At 40.2% G+C, this 20,508-nt stretch overlaps 1 protein-coding gene across 7 annotated transcripts in view; it reads right to left on the bottom strand.

Annotated features, from left to right (window-relative positions):
• exoc3l2b (exocyst complex component 3-like 2b) overlaps positions 1-19,047 on the bottom strand; it is a 227,356-nt gene extending 208,309 nt beyond the window's left edge. The window contains exons 1-2 of one of the 7 annotated variants that reach the window (XM_076281811.1): positions 18,814-19,047; positions 16,651-16,681 (exon numbers count right to left, since the gene is read on the bottom strand). Coding sequence is in view for 2 of the 7 variants with exons in the window: in XM_076281812.1 (XP_076137927.1) it covers positions 16,646-16,681; positions 16,845-16,900 (92 nt within the window). In the remaining 5 variants the exon portion in view is untranslated. Of the gene's footprint in view, positions 1-16,645; positions 16,790-16,844; positions 16,998-18,813 lie in introns of those variants that run through there. The other 6 variants (XM_076281807.1, XM_076281812.1, XM_076281806.1 and 3 more) reach the window with 6 other exon arrangements.
• Between the last annotated feature and the right edge of the window lie 1,461 nt (positions 19,048-20,508).

The following is a 20,508-nucleotide window of genomic DNA, read 5'->3' as shown; positions in this document are numbered from 1 at the left end:
TGCCAGATTCAGGACAGTCTGCTCTACACACATATGAAAGGCAAGTCGAGCTGCCAGCTTGTAGTGGTGAGATACATGTCAAAATATACGCTTTTTGGATTTTTATTATTTAAAAATCAAAATTAAATCAATGCAAAATACATGAAATTGTGGCAGATTTTAGCCTAGACTCTGCTGAAAAAAAAACACAATATGGCACTTACAATGACCAGGTTAAATGCTTCTAACTAAAGGTAGTGAAAATGCCCTTAAAACAGTCTAGGGTTCTAAGGGTTAATATAACTAGTGCAGTGCCCGTTCAAACATGCCATTCCTAAAGAAAACCCGTAGCTCAATTAGGCTACATGCCCACAGGTATGCCTGCTTTAAAAAATAGGATGATAGGGAAACATCATTCCAGCTAAGCATTCAATAATGAATACTGAATATTATAATATATTAGCCTATAATTAATGTGGCCTCTAATAAATTTAGGCATGGCTGCATGTGACATTTCTACAGATCAGAATGACATAATGACAACTGTTTTGAGTTAAGGCTAAATGTGTATAGCTTACTGAATAACTTCCTAATGCTATTCGAAGCTTGCACATACTTTTATTTTGAGTGGTCACTACATACATACCCGTGTTTGATGGCGTGATAAGTGCCGTCGCTCAGTCTGCAACTTGTCTAACGTTAGCTATGTGGCATTAGCCTATCGCTTTCAATTTGGGACCTTGCAGTCGGAATTGTCGTTTTAGTCAAAGTCTCTTGAAAGTCTATTCGAGTGGTCACTACATACCCGTGTTTGTTGTCGTGTTTTTGCAAGTAATCATTTTATGCAAGCAAACTGCATACAGGGAGTCTTTATTGTTGAGGTCAGACATGAGAATCATCTTGCATCTTAACCCACAAGCGGTTCCCGAGTAATCCGTTTAAATTGCGACTGACTATCATCAAAGTGAGACCTAGCAGAGCCCGTTCTCTGGACCTAGCTACTGTCAGTACACGATCCATGGGGTAGAGCTCCCCTGAAACTGGTCCCCTTGGAAACAGTGCAGTGCAGCGATAAACGTCCTACATAAATAAGCATATTTTGAAATATGCATTCAAAAATCTTCAAAATCGAGAGTGCACACCTGTGCCACGCGCGAGCCACATACGAAATCTTAGGTCAGTCTGACAAACGGTCAGCGAGATATGCATGCCACAGACACACACACACACAGACGCTTCTTGCTTTATAGATAGATACAATATAACACTATGTTGTATGCTAATACGCTAATATGCAGAAGCAGGGTTCCCGCTTTCGTAAAATGTGCGCACGATTTAGTAAAATGAGCGCACGTTTTCTGGATACCAAAACATTTATTGCAATGACCCCTCTAGGGTTCTGTACTTCCTAGTGACATTGCACAAAAATATGAGGGAAAACAAATCATACTTTTCCAGATTGGTAGCCAAGAATGAAAAAGGAAGCTATAGCATGTAGCCTATAGATGGCCATTACAATGACCAAGATAACTAGCTTAACAACACAGGTGACCACTTCTGCATAATTTCATGGAGTGCTGAAATGTACTATTTTTGACCATTTCCATTAGGGCTGTCACTTAACGTTTGAAAATCGATTGCACAATCGATTGGACCAAACAACACAAGTTTCGAAAACTAAAATAGGGAATCGATTTTAACCAAATATGTACACTATTAATTTTAAACGAATTAAACAAATAAAAAAGATAGATGTAACAAAATTCACAAACAAGAATATAAGAATATAAAAGAATTCCGAAGTGCAGTAAGCATTGCGAAAGCTAAAAAGAAAATTCCCACCAATTTTATGCACCGGAAACAGCTGTTTCAATCAGCTGCTGTGTTGCGCCCTCTTTACGTTCGTCCTAATGCCTGTTAGTTAGAAGTGTGCAGCCTTCTCCGGATATCATAGTGATTGATGGTCAGACAGTCGAATCTGTAGTCTTATAAGTACTTAGGCACTTTTCTTGACAACAAGCTGACATTTGAGAAAAATACTGACTTGATCTATAAGAAAAGCCAGCAGCGTCTTTTTTGTCTTCGAAAACTCTCCAAATTCTACGTTGACTCTACCCTGATGACTATGTTTTATCGTTCTTTTATTGAGTCTGTTATTACATTCTCCTTAATTTTTCGGTTTCAGTCCTTGAGGGTAAAGGAGAGGAACCTGCTGAACAAGGTTGTTAGTGTTAGTAGCAAAATTATTGGGCTTGGACAAGAAACTTTACAGGATCTCTACAACAAACAGGGTCATTCCACGTCAGTTCAACCAGGGCCCACGCACTTAGGTCTCAAAAAATTCTGAAAACATTACCAGGTGTACCTATGTTACCCAGGAGGCACACTGTAAAATTACTCTTATGTAAGATCAATACTTTCCAAGATACAGCCAGTTTTACAGGGGGAAGGGGGTGTCGATTTTGTTCAGCCTCTTTTTTTTTGTCAAAGTTCACAAGCCCACAGCGCAAGAACTAAACCATGTAAGTCTACCGTTATCTAATGTTAAGTCCACCGAATTGCGGATCTACACGATCGCTCAGTACTTTGGACTGTGCTTCCATCATCTCCAGACTGCAGTCTAGCAGGCCTAGCTTCTAACGTTAACGTTATCTTCAGACTGCCAGTGAATTCACCGGGTTGGTCAGTTGCTAAAGAACTTTGTTGGCATTGCATCGGTTGTAAAGACACAGCTCTGTGCGCAGTTTTCACGGATCATCATTGCCCTTGGACATTTTCAGCTGGTTTGGAAATTGGACTAATTTTAACATCACTTTTTCCCCTTTTAAAATATATTTTCTTTTTTATTTGTTTATTTGTCTGTCTTGTATGTCTTGGTGTCACGGGTACGCTGGCGACTACGCCGCTCCGTCCGGCATTTTTTGTATTTGTTATTTTTTAAATGTATTTGTCTTGTCTTGATGTCATGGGTACGCTGGCGACTACGCCGCTCCATCAGGCATCTTTTGTCTTGTTGTTATGTGTCTTGTTTGTGGAGCGCTTTGGATTGCACTATGTGCATGTTAAATGCGCTTTATAAATAAATCTGACTTGACTTGACTTGACTATGTAGGAGGCTCAAATTTTGCATGCTGGTACATAAATAGGAATAGTATGTAGCAAAATCGTCATGTTTGGTCTGGATAGTCCTGCATGGTCATAGCTGTCCCTCAAAGTTGATACAAATTTTATTGGAGTTTTTGGCTGGGCTCTGTTTAAGCCTTCAGAAGACATATTTGTACTCAACATAGGCTCTTGATTTATTTTCCTTACTGAGATAAGTAGAAACACTCTCACAAAAAACAATGAACAGAAAATAAATTCCTTCAGGGTCTTAACAGCAGACCTTACAAGTCTAAAAAATCATTTTGGTTCTCATTTTCAGAGCACCTAAACACCTTGTGGGAATATACAAAGATTTTTTAAATATTTTTTTCTTTAATCTCCATGTTCTCTTTATTCTCTTTTCTTTTTAAAAACACCAATTTGTCTTGTCTCATGCAAATCTTTCTTTTTCACTTTCCACCCTGAACATGGGCAAAATGCACCATTGACATCAATATGTTTTGTATAGAGCTACCACAGGTTACTCTATACAACCACAGGTGGCAGTGTGGTGACCCTATATATAACATATTTGATGTCAATGGGGCATTTTGCCCATGTTCAGGGTGGGAAATAAAAAATAAAGATTTGCATAAGACAAGTCAAATTGGTGTTTTCAAAAAGAAGGGATCATGGAGAATAAAGAAAAACATATTTAAAAAATCTTTGTATATTCCCACAAGGTGTTTAGGTGCTCTGAAAATGATAACCAAAATGATTTTTCAGACTTGTGAGGTCTGCTATTCAGACCCTGAAGTAGTGCTGGGCGGTATGACCAAAAATGTATATCACGGTATTTTTCAAAATTCTTACGGTTTCACGGTATATGACGGTATTTTTTTTACCATGCATAATCAGATGTTCACAGCATTTTCTACAGGTTGAGAGAGGAATTGGTGCAGTACATTGACTAAGGATGGTCTATTTTACTGTCATGATGTAGAATAACTCCACACTAGTGGAAATGCAGTTTTGCATGGCCCCAGAAAATGATGCTGTTTACAAAGAGCCACTCATGATTCTAATGAAGAATCTAATCAGAATGCAAAGACAATTGCAGTCAAAATACAGAAGTTTTACTGAGCAAATTTCACAAACATCTTGTATAAAACCAATACAAAAAGTAGTGCAACTTGCAATAATTATACTTTTTTGAAAATGATACAATTTAAAATAAAACCTCTCTGTTAATATGCTTACTCTGTCAAATAGGCCTATCAGAAATGGAAGCGTTAGCGTTAAATTCTGTCAGGAAGACTCAATGCATGAGTCACTCATTCATTCATTACTTCCGACCAATCACCAGTCTGCATCAGCCTTTATAATCACTTTACTTTGCACCTGCCTGTTGCTTTCAGGTGCCGATTTTCGATGTTCCGTATCCATGCACGGGTAGCTAGTCATTCACTTCGCCACAACTTTAACATGTGATGCAGTCATAGTAGCTTAGCCTACCTTACGTTCGCTTCAACCGAGTCGGACGCATCTCACCAAAGTCTCGGGGGTTTCCATGTAGGATAGTAGCTCGTAAACGTCGGAGAGTAAGGTAGGCCAAATTGTTGCCACCGTTCGGGTTGTCCGCCCGGTCTTATCAACGGAAAGAGACAAGTTCCGCGGCTTGAAGGTTTCTCTTTCACCCTAGTCTCGTGTTAGATCCTAGTTGCTTAATGAGGTTAACGTCGTATCGCTAACAACGCAAATATGGTTGCTAAACTTTTCTGACGAAAACCGTCAGACTTATCAGGCTACGCTGTTAACATGCATGTACGGAACCGTTTAAAAAAAAAAAAAAAAAAAACTCCGTTACTCCAGTTATCGACACTGGTGATGGTTTCCTTGCCAAAGCTGCCATGATACAGCTTTGCTAGGTCCACATCCTAGGCAAATTGTCTCGCTGGTCAGGCTGTCGTGTATGGAAGGCCAACAGGGACAAAAGTACTCTTCCTAGTCCCTGTCCCTTTCTAGGCTACTGTCATTAACCCATAATATTTCCGATGCACCTGAAGGCCATATTAATCTTATTTTCATTCTCCTGTCTGGCTGATCATTATTGTCTGTTACTGTCATTGGTTATGTGTCTACATAATATGTAGGCCCCATACATTGTGTTCGTTGATTTAACTAATGGCAACGTAAATCATGGCTGTTTATTTGCCTGCCTGCTAGGTCCTTTTGAAAATGCTATGTCTCCTCTCTAACCACTCCATTCCTCCTTGCAGGTCTTCAGGCTGTAGGGACTAGAACAAGATCTTTCCTCAAACTCTTCTCTGCCAAAAGAGCAACACCTCTAGCAGGCACAAACTCTCCTTCAGGCCAATACTGCACTCACTCATACTTTTTCCAAGCATAATGCACTTTGCTTGTCGTCATTCGTAATCTCCCATTACGTCACGGCAGCCGCAAGCACAGGGATGGCATTCCTTCCCATTTCTTCATTACTTAACATCTTAATAATCTTTCCATTTCAGGAGCAGCTCCTCTTCGTTTAATGTAAATGCCTCTCTCTTTAATTTAAGGGTATGCATCTGTCGGCAGTGGAGTACTGACCCTCACCGTAACTATCTACTTCATGCAGGGATGCGGGGCTGGTTCACGTAGGCCTATAGCCAAAACGTTCATCGAGGGTCAGTGCTTTGGTTCATATTTAATCTTACTTCATCCAGGTCATGTGATGTCAACTTATTTACCTCCTCATCTAAGCTATACGCTAACCCTTCAGGTCTTTATCCCACCACAGTAGGAGCAGCAGAATAGTGAACTTGCATTGTTAAATCATTAGATTTTGCAATTCACTATCGAATATCCATATCGCCTCGAATCTCAATCACATAATTCTCAATCGTCATATAATCAAATCAACCAGCAATTATTAGGCTACATCACCAATTCACTCTAACTATTTAATTTACTAGGTCTGTGATGCTGGTTCACATATTATAAACACCCACTTACTCTTGGCTCTGGAGCAGTGCTTGTTTCACATTTAATCTTATTTCACCCAGTCAGCATGATGAGGATTACTCTTCCATCTTTTGTCTTTATTTAGTTAAATGCTAAACCATCCTCAGCGACCATCCATAAGTGCTAGTGTACTGATTGTAGGGCTGGGACAACGCGTCGACGTAATCGATGACGTCGACGCAAAAAATAAGTCGACGCAAAATATGAGCGTCGATTCGCATAACGTGTGCTGCTAAATATTTTTAATTTTACACCTTCAGTGTTTTCCATACGTTGACTAATCTGTGGCTGGGCACCACGAAATCAAAACCGGCCACCACACATTGATGCTCTATGTTGTAGGCCTGCTATTTAAATTAAAGATAAGATAAAATAATTTCATTGAGCTGCACTTACCACTTACTCACACAGCCTTTCCTCGCCCCGCCCGCTCTCTCTCGTAACGAGCCCCTGCTCCTCCTCTGCATGTGCGTTTAACAAAATATTCACGATTGTTGAAGGATTGTTGTTGCCACATAGAAGCACTGCATAGAACACAGTGGGCTACATTGCTATTAAATCCGATTAGCATTGTGACCATGCTGCGCAAATTTGTTCAAAACCGCTGCATTAAAGTTAAAGTAAACTCTGCTAAGGTCTTATCACAACATAGTACATTGAGGAGACTAAACGAAGTTAAGTTACAGTATGCAATCAAGCAGTAGCCTTATCTCAAAGCTAACGTTAGAATACTGTTTGGATGTCAAGTTTAGCATGCTTACTTGCAGCTGGTTGTATTACTCATGCAGGGCTCATTTTATTGACTCTGTTTGCAAAATCCAGATGGAAATGGAAAAATGTTTTCCAAGACTCAAAAGTGCTTGTCCAAAGGAGAAGTACGAACTGTTATTTGAACTACGTTACGAATTGCATCCACACATGATTCCCACACGAACGTCTTAAAATGACTAACTGAAACTTTATAGAATGCTACCTCTGACTAATAATACATTACTTTGCACTTGTAGTTACTTGCACTTCAGTCTTTTATTTTGGAATCTTAAGAGCAATAAACATATATTGCAGTGTTAAATAATTCATGTTTTTTCATTCAGATATGTAAATAAACATGTATAAGTTGCTATTAGTGAATTAATGGGGAGATAATCGATAATCGAATCGAAATCGAACTGAAAAAATTAATCGTTAGATTAATCGATGCATCGAAAAAATAATCGCTAGATTAATCGTTTAAAAAATAATCGTTTATCCCAGCCCTAGTTGATTGTATTTTGTCTTGTCCTGTTGTGTCCTTAGGTCTGCTGTTGGTTAGTTAACCCTGGCTCTCTTTTCACTTCCTATCAATTCACTCCTTGAAGCCGTGTTCCTCATGGCTTTCTATGGGTTCATGCGCTCCGGGGAATTTTGTTCTGACAGCCAGGTTCTTAACCCTTCTCAAGATCTGGCTTGCTCAGCCATCCTCTTCTCCTCCCACTTCTATGTATTTCTGAAACATTCTAAAATTGACACCTCAGGTTCTGTTGTCATTATCAGAGATTATAAAGTAAATAACTCTTCTGTCCCTATACTTCTATGATCAACTATCTTAAACTTCGCCCACACACTTCTCCTAATGCACCTCTTTCTTCTACCCACCGGGTTATCTATGTCTAAACAATGGTTCAGAATCCACTTGTCGACAGCGGTTGGTAGCTGCGGGCTCTCAACCTCCCAATATACTGGCCATTCCTTTCGCATCGGCGCTGCAACGTCAGCAGCCGTTCTAGGATTACCTGCATCCTCGATCAAGTTGCTCAGAAGATGGTCTTCGTCGACTTACGAGTCCTATATAAGACCTCAGGATCAAGCCCTTCTAGATGCGCAAATAGCTCTCGCAAGCGTCAAATAAGGTAAGCTACCTTTCAAAGGTCTGGTGGTGGTAATTCGGCTCAGCTAAAGCATTATATTAATTACGATGGACCCGAGCCACTCTTCTCCAGTCACTATGCACAGCCGGCACTTTAGGCACAGAATAAAGTGTTAATACATTCTAGTCACTACGCACCGCCGCCCTTGGTCTAGCTTCTGCAAGCAAAACCTCGGGTAATCTCACATCACAACAGTTAATGTCTTTTATATCCTACAATCACCCCACTTCACTCATCATATACATACGCGACTCGACAGTCGACTCGAATCGCAATCATCAAATCACAATCATCAATCGTTATCGAACCGAACAATCATTAAGCACTTTCCACAGGGATTTGCACCACATTGCATTACCTTCTTGCCATGCAAGAACCGAGCTTACGAAAGCTCTGAGCTTGTGCAAGCTCCTCGACTTCGCTGCAGACCATGCTGGTCATTTTCTTCTTTTCACCAGAGAGTGCTCAAGCTTTCTATCTGTTTCTCTATACCTTTCTCTCTGAAGTTATTACCCATGGACAATGTCTATTTCATGTTTTCCTGTCTTGTTTAGCTAACGTTACCTATGCTGCTCATCTTATTTTGGAGGGCCTTTCCAAGAGCAAGGTGCAAAAGCATGGCCTCACTCCATCTTGCCCTTGGATCTGCTTTAGCTCCATTCCGTTACAGGATGCGGCTTGCTCACGGAAACAGTTATCACATTTAGGGGTCGTACTTAAATCGGATATAATCTATCATGGACACTACACCGTGCTGTTATTTTGGGTAAGTCAACATAATTAATTCATTAATCTAAACCTTGCTTTGTTTACATTTCTATCCTAATAGTAGGCCTATACGTTGTGCTATTTAGCTTTCTTTAACATGGCTTTACCTCTGCCGGATGGACAGTATCTGTTAATTTCATCTGCTGTACATCTTGTCCTTGCAGCTTCTGTTCACCATTGAACCGTAACAAATGGAGTTCACAAACTGTAATATTTTGCATCAACTTGCTTATCAATTAAGAGCTAGCTACTCCATTGCTCGTCACAAGGCTCACAAGAATCTATGGACTGTACGGTTACTGAGTTCTTAATTACTGAAGACTCACTCAGCAGTAATGAGCATTTTGTAATCGATGTACTTCCTCTTGCAAATGTCTGGTGGTGGTTATCTAAATTTAATCATGTTACTCATCTCTTCGTTTCTGGTGCCCGTACTGGCTTGGTCGCATTTGTGCAGGTCATAATCTTCTTTAACTGCAAGCGCTATTTCTTCTGCACTAACCTGAGCTTCTGCAACTGCGAGCTCATTGTCCCCCGAGCATTTGCAACTGCAAGCTCTATCCCGTTGCACTAACCCTGAGCATCTGCAACTGCGAGCTCTATTCCACTGCACTGACCCTGAGCATCTGCAACTGAAGGCTCTATCCCCTACACTGACCCTGAGCATTTGTAATCGCAAGCTCATCGCCCTGCACGTTGTTAGTTAACCCTTAAGCTAAGCTTCTGCAAGCACTAGTCACTCAAGCAGTCTTGTTCAATGGGTTGAACATCTGCAAGCTCAATTCCCTTCCATAACTTTAAATCAATCTCAGAATTTGAGTCACAGGTGGTTGAATCCATAATCATAATCATAGTCATCCTCATCAAATCATCAGTTATTTTATTAATAGTATATTCTTCATGTGTTTCTCTGATTCATCTCCCGAGCTCAACCGGATAATACAACATGCACTGTTTAATATTGTTATGCTCCATTTCAGAGAGGATGACCATCTAAGCATTCTGGTGGGTATCTTTATTTCTTATTCTTTGGGGGTAGGCTCCGCCCCTGCCATCTCATACCGGCAGGATCTGCAAGGGTCTGCACACTCGGTGACCTGGACCGAGGACGGGGCCTATGCCCTGTCTTATTGTTGCTTATGCCTTTTGTATATCCTTTGATGGATTAAAACGCGTGTTAACTTGCATTGTACCTCCCTGAGTCTTTCTGATAGAAATGGAAGCGTTAGCGTTAAATTCTGTCAGGAAGACTCAATGCATGCGTCACTCATTCATTCATTACTTCCGACCAATCACCAGTCTGCATCAGCCTTTATAATCACTTTACTTTGCACCTGCCTGTTGCTTTCAGGTGCCGATTTTCAATGTTCATTAAACTACATTACATTAACTAGCCAGCTAGTATTGCTCAGTTCATGTCTATAACACGCTTTACTTGCTACCTGGATAATTTCAGCGAATATTCTTAAAGGAACATGCCACCCAATGTCAGTAGTAATACATGTTCTTACCTTAACTTTCACGAGTTGAGTCATACCTCTCCCGTGTCGGTACGTGCACTCACCGTAACTAAGCGTAGAAGTAATTAAAAACATCCACGTTTTCCCGACTTAAATACAGTTGCACGAGTAGTTGATAGAAATGCTACGGCCACGCAACATGAAACGTGGCGATTTTCCAAGAAAAGATTCACTGAACAAAAATGCTGATGTGGTACATGAAAATTTAGCTAAAAATGTGGAGAATGCAATGCAATCAAGCATTTTGGACGATATATTGTCACAAGCTGGCAGAATAGGCAACAGGCCGATGTGCGTTTTATTTGGAGACTGTTTTGCGAGACAGAGACTGAGTTTGCTGCTGATATTCTGGGGATAGGCTACAACATAGCCAATGTACGACTTTAGCCTTTTAATATATTTGCTGCATTGGATCAGTCTTTCTAGAACAGGCAAGGGCTTTCTAGCCTCACGTCAGCAGCGCTGCATCACCCATATAGCCATAAACAACCAGCGGATGGTGGGCGGGTGCGGTTTTGAAAATTGGTCAAAAAACTTTGGTGCTGATGGATGATAAGTTTTGCTATGCAGTTATGGTTGAAATAATAGCCCATCAGCGCATCTCTAGTGTGTCTTGGAAAGTATGGCTGTATCTTGGAAAGTATTGATCTTACATAAGAGTAATTTTACAGTGTGTCTCCTGGGTAACATAGGTACACCTGGTAATTTCTTCAGAATTTTTTGAGACCTAAGTGCGTGGGCCCTGGTTGAACTGACGTGGAATGACCCAACAGCTATTTAAGAAAGCAAACTCCATCTTGTCTGACTGTTCTCATCCTCTACATCAACAGTTTCAGTTTCTACCATCAGGTTCATTGCTCAGACTCCCATTTGCTAAAACAAATAGATTCAAACACTCCTTTGTTCCTTCTGCTGTCTCCCTTATAAAAGCTAGGAGGAAAAGGTAGTTTACTCACCTATGATAATGATGTGCACCATGTTATTTATTATATTATGTGTATTTATGTATTTTTTGTAATTTTGTGTGCTCTTACTGCTGCAAAACTAATTGCCCCACTGGGGGACAAATAAAGGCATTACATTAGTTGTTTGTGGATTGGCCTATATTTGGCGTTGAAAATGGAAACGTCTTTAGACATAAAAAATCGATTTTACAATCGATTCAATGAACACTTTATATGTCTCAAAAATCGAACAGGATTAGACAGCCCTAATTTCCATTTCAACTGTGAAACTCAGCAAATATGCTTTGTAGTTGTGAACTTATTGCTGTAGGCTATCATCATCAAAACTATTCCACCTGTGTGTGCCATACAGTTTTGGCTACAGCACAAATATTTCCATCCATAGATAAAAATGAGCAAATCTAATTTTTGAATTTCTTTTCAAAGCGCACCAGATTGATGCATTTAAATGTTAAAATATGCACAATTCCGTTATGGAGGAGCATGCCCCCGGACCTCCCTAGGGGGGCTTGTTCCCCAGTGCAGTTCTACGTCTAGTGACACCCCTGGTACAAATCAATGTGGGGCTATTTTGACTGACAGATGTGACCATGAAGCTAGCAATTCTTTTCCAAAAAAGTACTAGATTAGTACTAAAGATGCAATAGTCTGGAAATACAAATATTTCTCCATAATGCCCTTGTTTCATTTTTCCATACTTATCCAGACCTGGAAATTAGTAAAATCAAATTCCAAAAAGCTACATAGCTATAACTACAGCAATATTTAATCACATTTAAGCTATTTTAATATTTAATCTTTTAAACTACAGAGTTATAGCTACAGCATTAGACTAACGTTTAAACTACAGTGCAGAGGAGACAAGTTAGGAATTACTGTGGTAATCTTATGCAGTGGAAGTGATTACTAATATGTTTATATGTATTAGAAATGAATACTAATCTACATGAATTACATAGAGATGATTAATATTACATTTTCATTATGTGTATGCTTTTCTGTATATTCAATTCTACGCATCAACTTTGCTTTGGCTGTCATTTGCTTTCTCCATGTCACAACTTCCTAATAAAGGTCATGCGACCCCTTTTGTCATGAGTTAGGGATATTCTGCCTGAGGCAGTAATATTACGATTAGCATACTAGGACAAGAAAATGCTGAAGAATGTATATTGTATTGACCTATTATCTTACTTCCTTTGAGTAGCCACAAGACTTGGCATGAGGATCATATGCTATGTCCAAGAAGTATCCATGTATTGTTTTTGCATGTATGAGGATTTGCATGTATGTTTTGGAAAAGACCATTGTACACTACCGTTCAAAAGTTTGGAGTCACTTAGAAATGGTTGTTTTCATCATTAATGCCATTAATGTTGCAATTAAATGACTGGTTAGCAAGTTATGAACTGAATATGTGACTACAAGTTCCCTATAGAACTTAGCTAACGGCTTCTACACACAGTTGCGTTCCGTCAACGCATGCCAGTGGGTGTTCCCGACGGTAGCTATGCAAATGACTTGAAGTAAAAGGGTAATTTGATTGGTTGGTGCCGTCCGTCGATTGGCTTGATTGCCCGGTGCCGTCTGTCGGTGCAGCAACAGCTGAACTTATCAACGCGAGTGACAAGAGAAACGCGACGCAACGGATCCACGATTCAGTTCGGCAACGGATGACGTGAGCCCATGTAAAGTGAATGGGATGCGTCTCCAGCACTGCAACGCACGCAACTGTGTGTAGGAGCCGTAAAACTACCATTTCTTTCTACAACAATCACAGCTCAGGAGAAGTACTTCTAGCAAGTTAACTCAACACAACATCCATTCATTAATTTCCTAGCCAATCACAGTCGATTCACAGTCACATTGCCTACGCCCCCCCTTCATTCAATCAGCCTACTACGAACCAATAGGAAACGAATGCGGTTCTTAAAAACTTCTGTGTCTAACTCCCCTCCTTGCTACTTTCAGTAAGCTAACTTCGACGTCGCCTCCACCACCCCACAGCCACCAGTTGTTCCCCGTCTCAAGCTTTGAGTATGACAACGTCAGACCAGGGAACTACTGTTGCAATCACGATTTCCTTTTGAAAGTCTTTAATAAAAAGGAGATATAACAAGCCAGCTGGAACCTACCGCGCTCTCTCCCTCTTGTGCACGCTCAAATGTGTTCCCAATTAAATGGAGCAGCATAACATAAGTTAGATCTCCTGCAATGGAGATACTATGCATCTCGATGTAACAAGCTGTTTTGACATTGACATTGTAAATGTTCTAAAGCAGTTTGCAGTAGCCTAAAGTTAACCACGACGTCGTCTATTGCTGGAAAAAAAATAGCGAGCAGCCTATGATAACATAATTAAATGCTCGGCAGGCCGGATTAAAGTGTGTGGAGAGCCGGATCTATGATAAACTAATAAATGCTCGGCAGGCAGTACCAGTGAATGTGAGAAAATAATTATTTTCTGGTCCCGTTTGAATTGTGCCATGAATGTGAACATATGTTGTCTGAATTTTTAATATAATTTTTCATGTTACGAGTTTGACAGTATATTATATGATTCTTCGGCTATCAGTTGTGGAAAAGACATAACGAGAAAGACTACATGTCGCCTGTGACGTGAGCTAGCTCTAATCGCTAACATTAACTGAGATGCTAGTTTTTGTAACGTCAGGAATAAACACACATAGTAACAAAAATATTCGAAACATGTCTAGCTTCACTCAATACATTAACAATATGATAGTGTGATTGTAAAGTTGTATGGTTCACTGTGTTCAAAGTCAATCTTAATAACCCTCTACATCTCGACCAACTGATGGTTGTTATGGGAAACTAGTTAGCTGTTGTCTAGCGGAAAGTTGTAGTCCACAAAGTGCTCTCACACAAAGTTTAACCGCATCAAACCCGCTCAATTGTAGCAATCTTTACACGAAAATTTATATTAAAAATTCACAGACAACATATGTTCACATTCATGGCAAAATTCAAACGGGACCAGAAAATAATTATTTTCTCACATTCACTTGCATTAACGATTTTTCAATCTAGAGGTTCAGCGGGGATAGCGGAAAAGGCAGGACTTACCAGCTCTATTGGTGTGGAGAATGGATCAGCAGGTTGTTAAACCAGTCAGCTGACTGACCTAGCCGTCAGCTATCAGCTAATGCGCCAACTTTGAAAGCGAGGCGCGTATTACGCTCAGGGAGACCACTGGAGACCTGTAGCCTACATCAAGCCGGTGAGACTGATTAGTTCTTGACCTGGAGTCATCTTTTTCTTTTTTCTTCTAAAGACTTTTATTTGCTCTTTTTTGTTTGGCTGGGAAGACCAGTAGTTCAGTCTTACAGGAGGTTTAGCTGGAGGTGGTGTTCTTTTATCAAAGCTGATATATCAGACATCTTGTGTGTATATGTGTGTGTGTGTGTGTGTGTGTCTGTGTGTGTGTGTATGTGTCTGTGTGTTTATGTACAGTATGTGCGTGCGTGCGTGTGTAAGTGTGTGTGCGTGCATGAGTTCATTTTTAACTAAGTGGCGCTATGAGTGGTTAGGCCCTACGGTTCTTGACATCGGTCTCCACCCTACCCTCTTTTTTAGAGGGTCCGGTGCAGTGGGTGGCCGATGGATCAAAACGAAAATCAATGGTTCTATGTCATCCCTCACGGGATCACGGGAAATTTCCCTCACAGGATCAAAAGAGTATAATGTACATCCTTGTTGGGCTACATGCCCACCAGGTTTTGTGCAGCCTGGTCTTTCAGTGTCCCACGAATCACTGACACAAAATTACTGATAAGTAAAAAAAAAATGAAAAATGCAGCGGACATAATTCATTTTTGGAGTTATGGGCAGAGATGGCTCAATAGTGCCCCATAACACGGGTTATGTTATGTGATGTCTTAATAGGGCCCCTTAATCATATACTATGGGTAATGTTATTCACTCCTGATATCTGAATGGGGCCCCTCAGTCAAATGACACGGGTCACACTATGTGTGATAATCATGCTTTGCAATTGGCATCTTTTTTCACAGCAAGATGCCTTAAATCCATTTCCACAAAACCCGCCAGAGTTACTAACCAGGGCAGGGGAGCACTTTTCATGCCTGTGTTTATTTGCTCAGGGGAGCACTTTTCAAATCTGTGCCCAGGGGCCCAGCGATTCATTATCCGTCCATGGTTTCCCAGATAGCAAGAGGCTGGCGGACCACTGTCAGTCCATTGGGGGCATAGCTGGCGGTCCGCTGTCATTTTGCTCATCGGTTCTCTGGCGGTCCGCTGACGGGTTGCAGACAAATTGCCCAATATTTTGCCACTATTGGTCTAAAATCTTCTTCATTTTTTCAGTTATACTCCATATATCATTTTTATTAACTTTTGTTAATATTCATGACAAGTTAAATTTAAAGAGATGGTGGTCCAACAGCAGTGGCACACCACCGGCGGCATACCACCAGCTATCTGTCAATCTGATTTTGCTATCTGGATTGTCACAGAAAACTTTTGGACAGACCTGTGATGCCTAATCTCCTGACTGGATTGTGTAGATTAACTTGCCATTGTTATCTCAGCATTTAGGCCTTTCTCTCTCTCCATATCTATAGCCTACTTTTGGCTTTTTAGCTGCAAGCTTGGTTTAATTTTTTCTTCTTTCCATTTGATGTAGGCTAGGCCTTTAAAATGGTAGCCTATTAGGCCTATCTAATTTTTTTTAAGCAATCATTAGAAGGCTTTAGTCCTTATTAGAAGGGTTCGAAACTGCAAGGCAGCCTACAGAGGAGAATGACCTAGCCTACCATAAAACTGCCATAAACCTGGTGTTTTTCCATAATCACACACCCTTTTCTACCTCTTGGTATATTTGGTCAATATTTAACCCCAAGCCGCTAGATCAAGGTCTAACGTTAGTCTAGTCACAATGCTGCCTAGCCTACTTTATAGAGTAAACCTTGTCTGAAAAGAAAATATAGGGCCTACTATATGGCGGAAAAACGACATGTTTGGATATTTCTGAGCTGTAGGCTATTTCTTATGGCTTAATTTTCAGCTAAGACTGGATGTATCATTTAGCCTAACCATTCCATTTCACCTGTGTTGTGAAGGTCACACAATTACAATCCAGAATAGGCTACACCCACTTATGGAGTGCCCCTTGTCCCGTGATAATTTAATAACCATTCGACCGTAAATTGTTAGTTATGAATTATAGCCTAATGCAGATGCTAAAGCAGTTAGCTTATTATTCTTTGGCTCTAGGCTATCGTGGCACTGGCTTTATGTTAGAACTATGTTTTGCTAAAACAATTCTGAAGATTGCCGTTTGCCCTCCGTAACAAACTCCGTAGGCTAACATTGATTGACGAGTTAGGCTACTATAGAAGTAAAAAGTTAGGCTACTCACATTACCCATGTCTGGTAGATCCTTAAGCGCCGTACCCTAATGCCAAAATAAAAAGAAATCCAGGTGAATTAACTTTTACTAGGCGGCTCGCTGCAGACCAAAAAGATGTGTCATCAATTACCAACGTTTGTTGGAGTTTAACCTAGGGGATGGTTCCTCAAGACTCCCGCACAGGAATGATACGCCTACGCCTACCAACCTATGAGGAGCGCCAGACTTTTCTTGGTGTTTGATGACTGTTGAGCTCGATGTCATTGTTATAAAAACGGACAGACAAGCCTACCAAAAAAAATCCCCTTCTGGACTACACTACACTAGGCTAGGCTACCCTTGACTGGCAGACGTGGCGAGGTCTACCACTTTCACACAGCATTACCACTTCAATAGCCCTATCCCAAGCCATAATATAAATGAATCAGATAATATTTGTGCACTAAAACCACTTTTGATATCCCTTAATATGGTGATCATGCTGCAATGTCTAGAATTCACATAGGCCTATACTTAATGCATGAACAACTTTTCAGTAGGCTTCAGCAGTAGCCTATCTATCCATCTACCAATGGAATTAGGCTACAGAATTCCACCAACTTGGGATGGAATTAGGCTATGACAGAGGATACAGAGATTCTTAAATTTGATAAATAAATTAGATAAATAAATGGATGGTGCTCACCATTATCCATGAACTAAGTAAATAAAAACATGTCATCTTAAACCGTGTGTGCAAGAAACATGTAGACCTATTAATTCATACTTGCAACTGTTTTAAGAAATTAATGTTGGCCTACATTAGTGTGCCTATGTCATTGGTTGTTACTGGTGCCAAAGACAGATGTAGCCTATCTTATACAATAATAAAAACTCAACTTCTGTATTATGATTTGATGTAGTATGATCATTTTAACATCATTGTTAAATGTTTGGTTGCCACCTAATATGGAGATGATAGGACTGTCACTATGCCATCTGCTTTACAAAACATTGGAATAGCAAACATGTAGCTGAGAAAGACATTGAACATAACCACCATGAACTGAGATCCTCCACTCTGTTGTTGTAAATAGCTAAGGAGTTGACATGTAAACAGTGGATGCATCCAAATGCCAGCAGCTCTTTGTCTTTTGTGATCCTGAACAGCCTAAATAGTCCAGTAAGCATTTTCAGGGCTGAGTTCAGTACCTCTTACTATTGTCATCGGTGCACCACTTTTGTCATCTGATCTTCTCTAGGAAATCCACTGGTTGATTTTTCAGTTATCAGTAAAATACTTCACATGGCCATGTTGCATTCTATGTGATCCAAGTGGACAAATGGGTCTGCTTAGGCCAAAAGTTAGCCTACTGGCACTTGAAATCTTTGTGAGTTACAAAATATTCTGCAATTTTCTTGAGCAAAACACACAGGGAGAAAAAGAATTACACTCACATTGTTCTCCTTTGTATGGCTTAGTATCTCCATGGTATGGAAGCCACTTATGAATAGTATTTGACTCACATCTTACATTTTTGCTTGTGAGATGTGATTTTATCTCCTTTATATTTCTACCTGCAGTTAATCATGCATGGAATTGTTGCAGGCCTACAACAACTCTAAGAAAAGACTAAGAGATTGTTTTTTAATTGAGATTTGAAGGATGCAAGCAAGAAATTGAGATTAGGAGATACAATCTCAGCGAGCCAAAAGTATTATACAAGAACAATTAATAGGAAGGTGTATTTTCATACATGTGGGATTGTAGCTGCTCTCTCTGCAAATTTTCTAAAGATACCCTTGCTGAACTATAACGCTATAAGCATATTGTTCAAAGTAATCAAACAGATTCTAAACTATTCCTCACATTCCTACTTTATATTTATTTCAACTAAATACAAGGATACAAGGATACAAGGAAATGTATTGTCACATGCATATAGTTACTGGAAGTAAGAAATGAAAAAAAAAAAAAAGAAAATAACACAGTAAAAACAAAACAAACAAAGTCATCAAAAACATTAAAGAAATTTTACAACAATTTACAGATATTATAACAGGTCTTCCCCATTCTTCTGAACAGTCTATTTCACTGCTGGATTTTGTAAATCGACAAAAAATGTAAACAACTGGAAAATGTTTGTGGGGCAGCATTTAGAAACTGAGCAGCTCATAGCCCAAAATTCAACTCTTACCTTGCTCAGCACATGAGAACGGTTGAATCTGTCAGTAGTGGCATATCCAATTCCTCGGTTGCTGGGCTATAATGTCCCACTGGCACAGTGAAACCAGAATGAACCTCTGGATCGGCCGGGCTGGAAATATTTCCTGGCAGGCTTGTTTTGTAGTGTGCCGGTGATGCTTTTTTTCCTGAGGAAATGGGCCATCCCCTTTCCTCAAGCACCCCTGCCCCCAGCGCCTAAAGGCCTCAACAGGAAGACTTCCTTTTGAATAGTCAAGTCAGTCTATGGATGCTGGCTTTGATAAGCCCATGCATTTTATAATTGGAAAATTCTTTCAGAATGTAGGAAGACTGAAACAAGGAGGAACTATGCATATAATACACATATACATGTACATTCACCTATCTCATATAGAGAGAAGTGTGTGTGTGTGAGAGCGAATGAGTGAAAGAGATTGTGTGTATGTTTGCATTACAGACAGAGAGGGGGCATCTGTTTAAATACAGACAAAATTAATGTAACTTCTGTTTTAGTGCATCAGGGTAGAGGTAGGCCAGGGGAATAGCACTTTGGTGACCTCTGGAGGTGGTTATTGTTTATGTGGATGTGGTAACCTTGAAACAGTAGATGTTACATCTAGGCTGAAGGCTGCAGGCTGAAGCCCTGTATCATCTTCAGTTTTAGAAATGGATGATCCCCATCGAGTGAAGCCCTGGATTTCTAAGGTTGTGAAGATTGTTTTATTGTTAATCAGATTTGTGAGTGCGGCCACTCACATTCTTGCAATTTTCAAAAGTTCATTAGACTTTATGGGCGCCTTTGCCTCTTGGCCCAGTATGTCGGATCACCTTCAGTGGGCAATTCTATTCACCCATATACTTTGGATACAGGTGGTGGTAACATAAGCAGTTTGCCTCTGAAAACAAAGAAGTCCCAGAAAAAGATAGATACAGATATTCAACATATTCATTGCGGCTTAATGGGACTAATCAGACACATCTCTGTGTATAGGCATTTTATGCTGACTCTATTTTATAGGGCTGAAACGATTACGAGTAATTCCAATAATTTGATTACAAAAAATTATCGAGGAAAATTCTCTCAAAGCTTTGTTTAATTCCTATCATTTGCGTTATGTGGCCTACTCAGCTCAGGGATTATTGCTTCACACGGACTGTAATTACTGACCTGCACACCACTTTCAGAATTAAGTTGGCGAGATGACAGAGAGCCAAGAATCCGTCCGTAAAAGGCAGCGAATGTCCAAAGTTACGGGATAATTTCAAACATAGAAAAGAAGACAAGGTGCAATTTGTCCACTGCAAAGCAGAACTACAACGCTGAAGTTGGCTCCACGTTCGCCTCCGGTTCTCCTTATCACTAAGTTTCGATTCCACCTTAAAAAATACAAGTTTCGGCCATTGGGTGGCAGTGTTTATCGCAACATCGAGCAATTATGCAGCCAGAGAATGTCTAATAAGAGGAGAACCGCCACTCTCGGGAAACTTCCGGTTTCTGAACTGGTTGCCGTTCCTTTTCTGGTTCCACATGATGGCGCTCACGAATAAGTGCAGAATGAATGGAGGTCTATGGAGCTGTACCCCGCAAATCCACTTTTCTCGGGATATAATTTTTTGCCCAGAAAATCGAATGTTGCAGTCGAAAGAGGGGGCAGATAAAATACAAACCGCTGAGTATTATATTTTT

Source organism: Alosa pseudoharengus, unplaced genomic scaffold (assembly GCF_046254945.1).
Source record: "Alosa pseudoharengus isolate Yale_2024_CS ecotype anadromous, Long Island Sound unplaced genomic scaffold, YU_APseudo_1.1 YU_APseudo_1.1_scf_13, whole genome shotgun sequence".
NCBI classification, from domain to species: domain Eukaryota; kingdom Metazoa; phylum Chordata; class Actinopteri; order Clupeiformes; family Clupeidae; genus Alosa; species Alosa pseudoharengus.
Note: the sequence above shows the minus strand (reverse complement) of the source record. Positions and strands in the feature narration are given on the sequence as shown.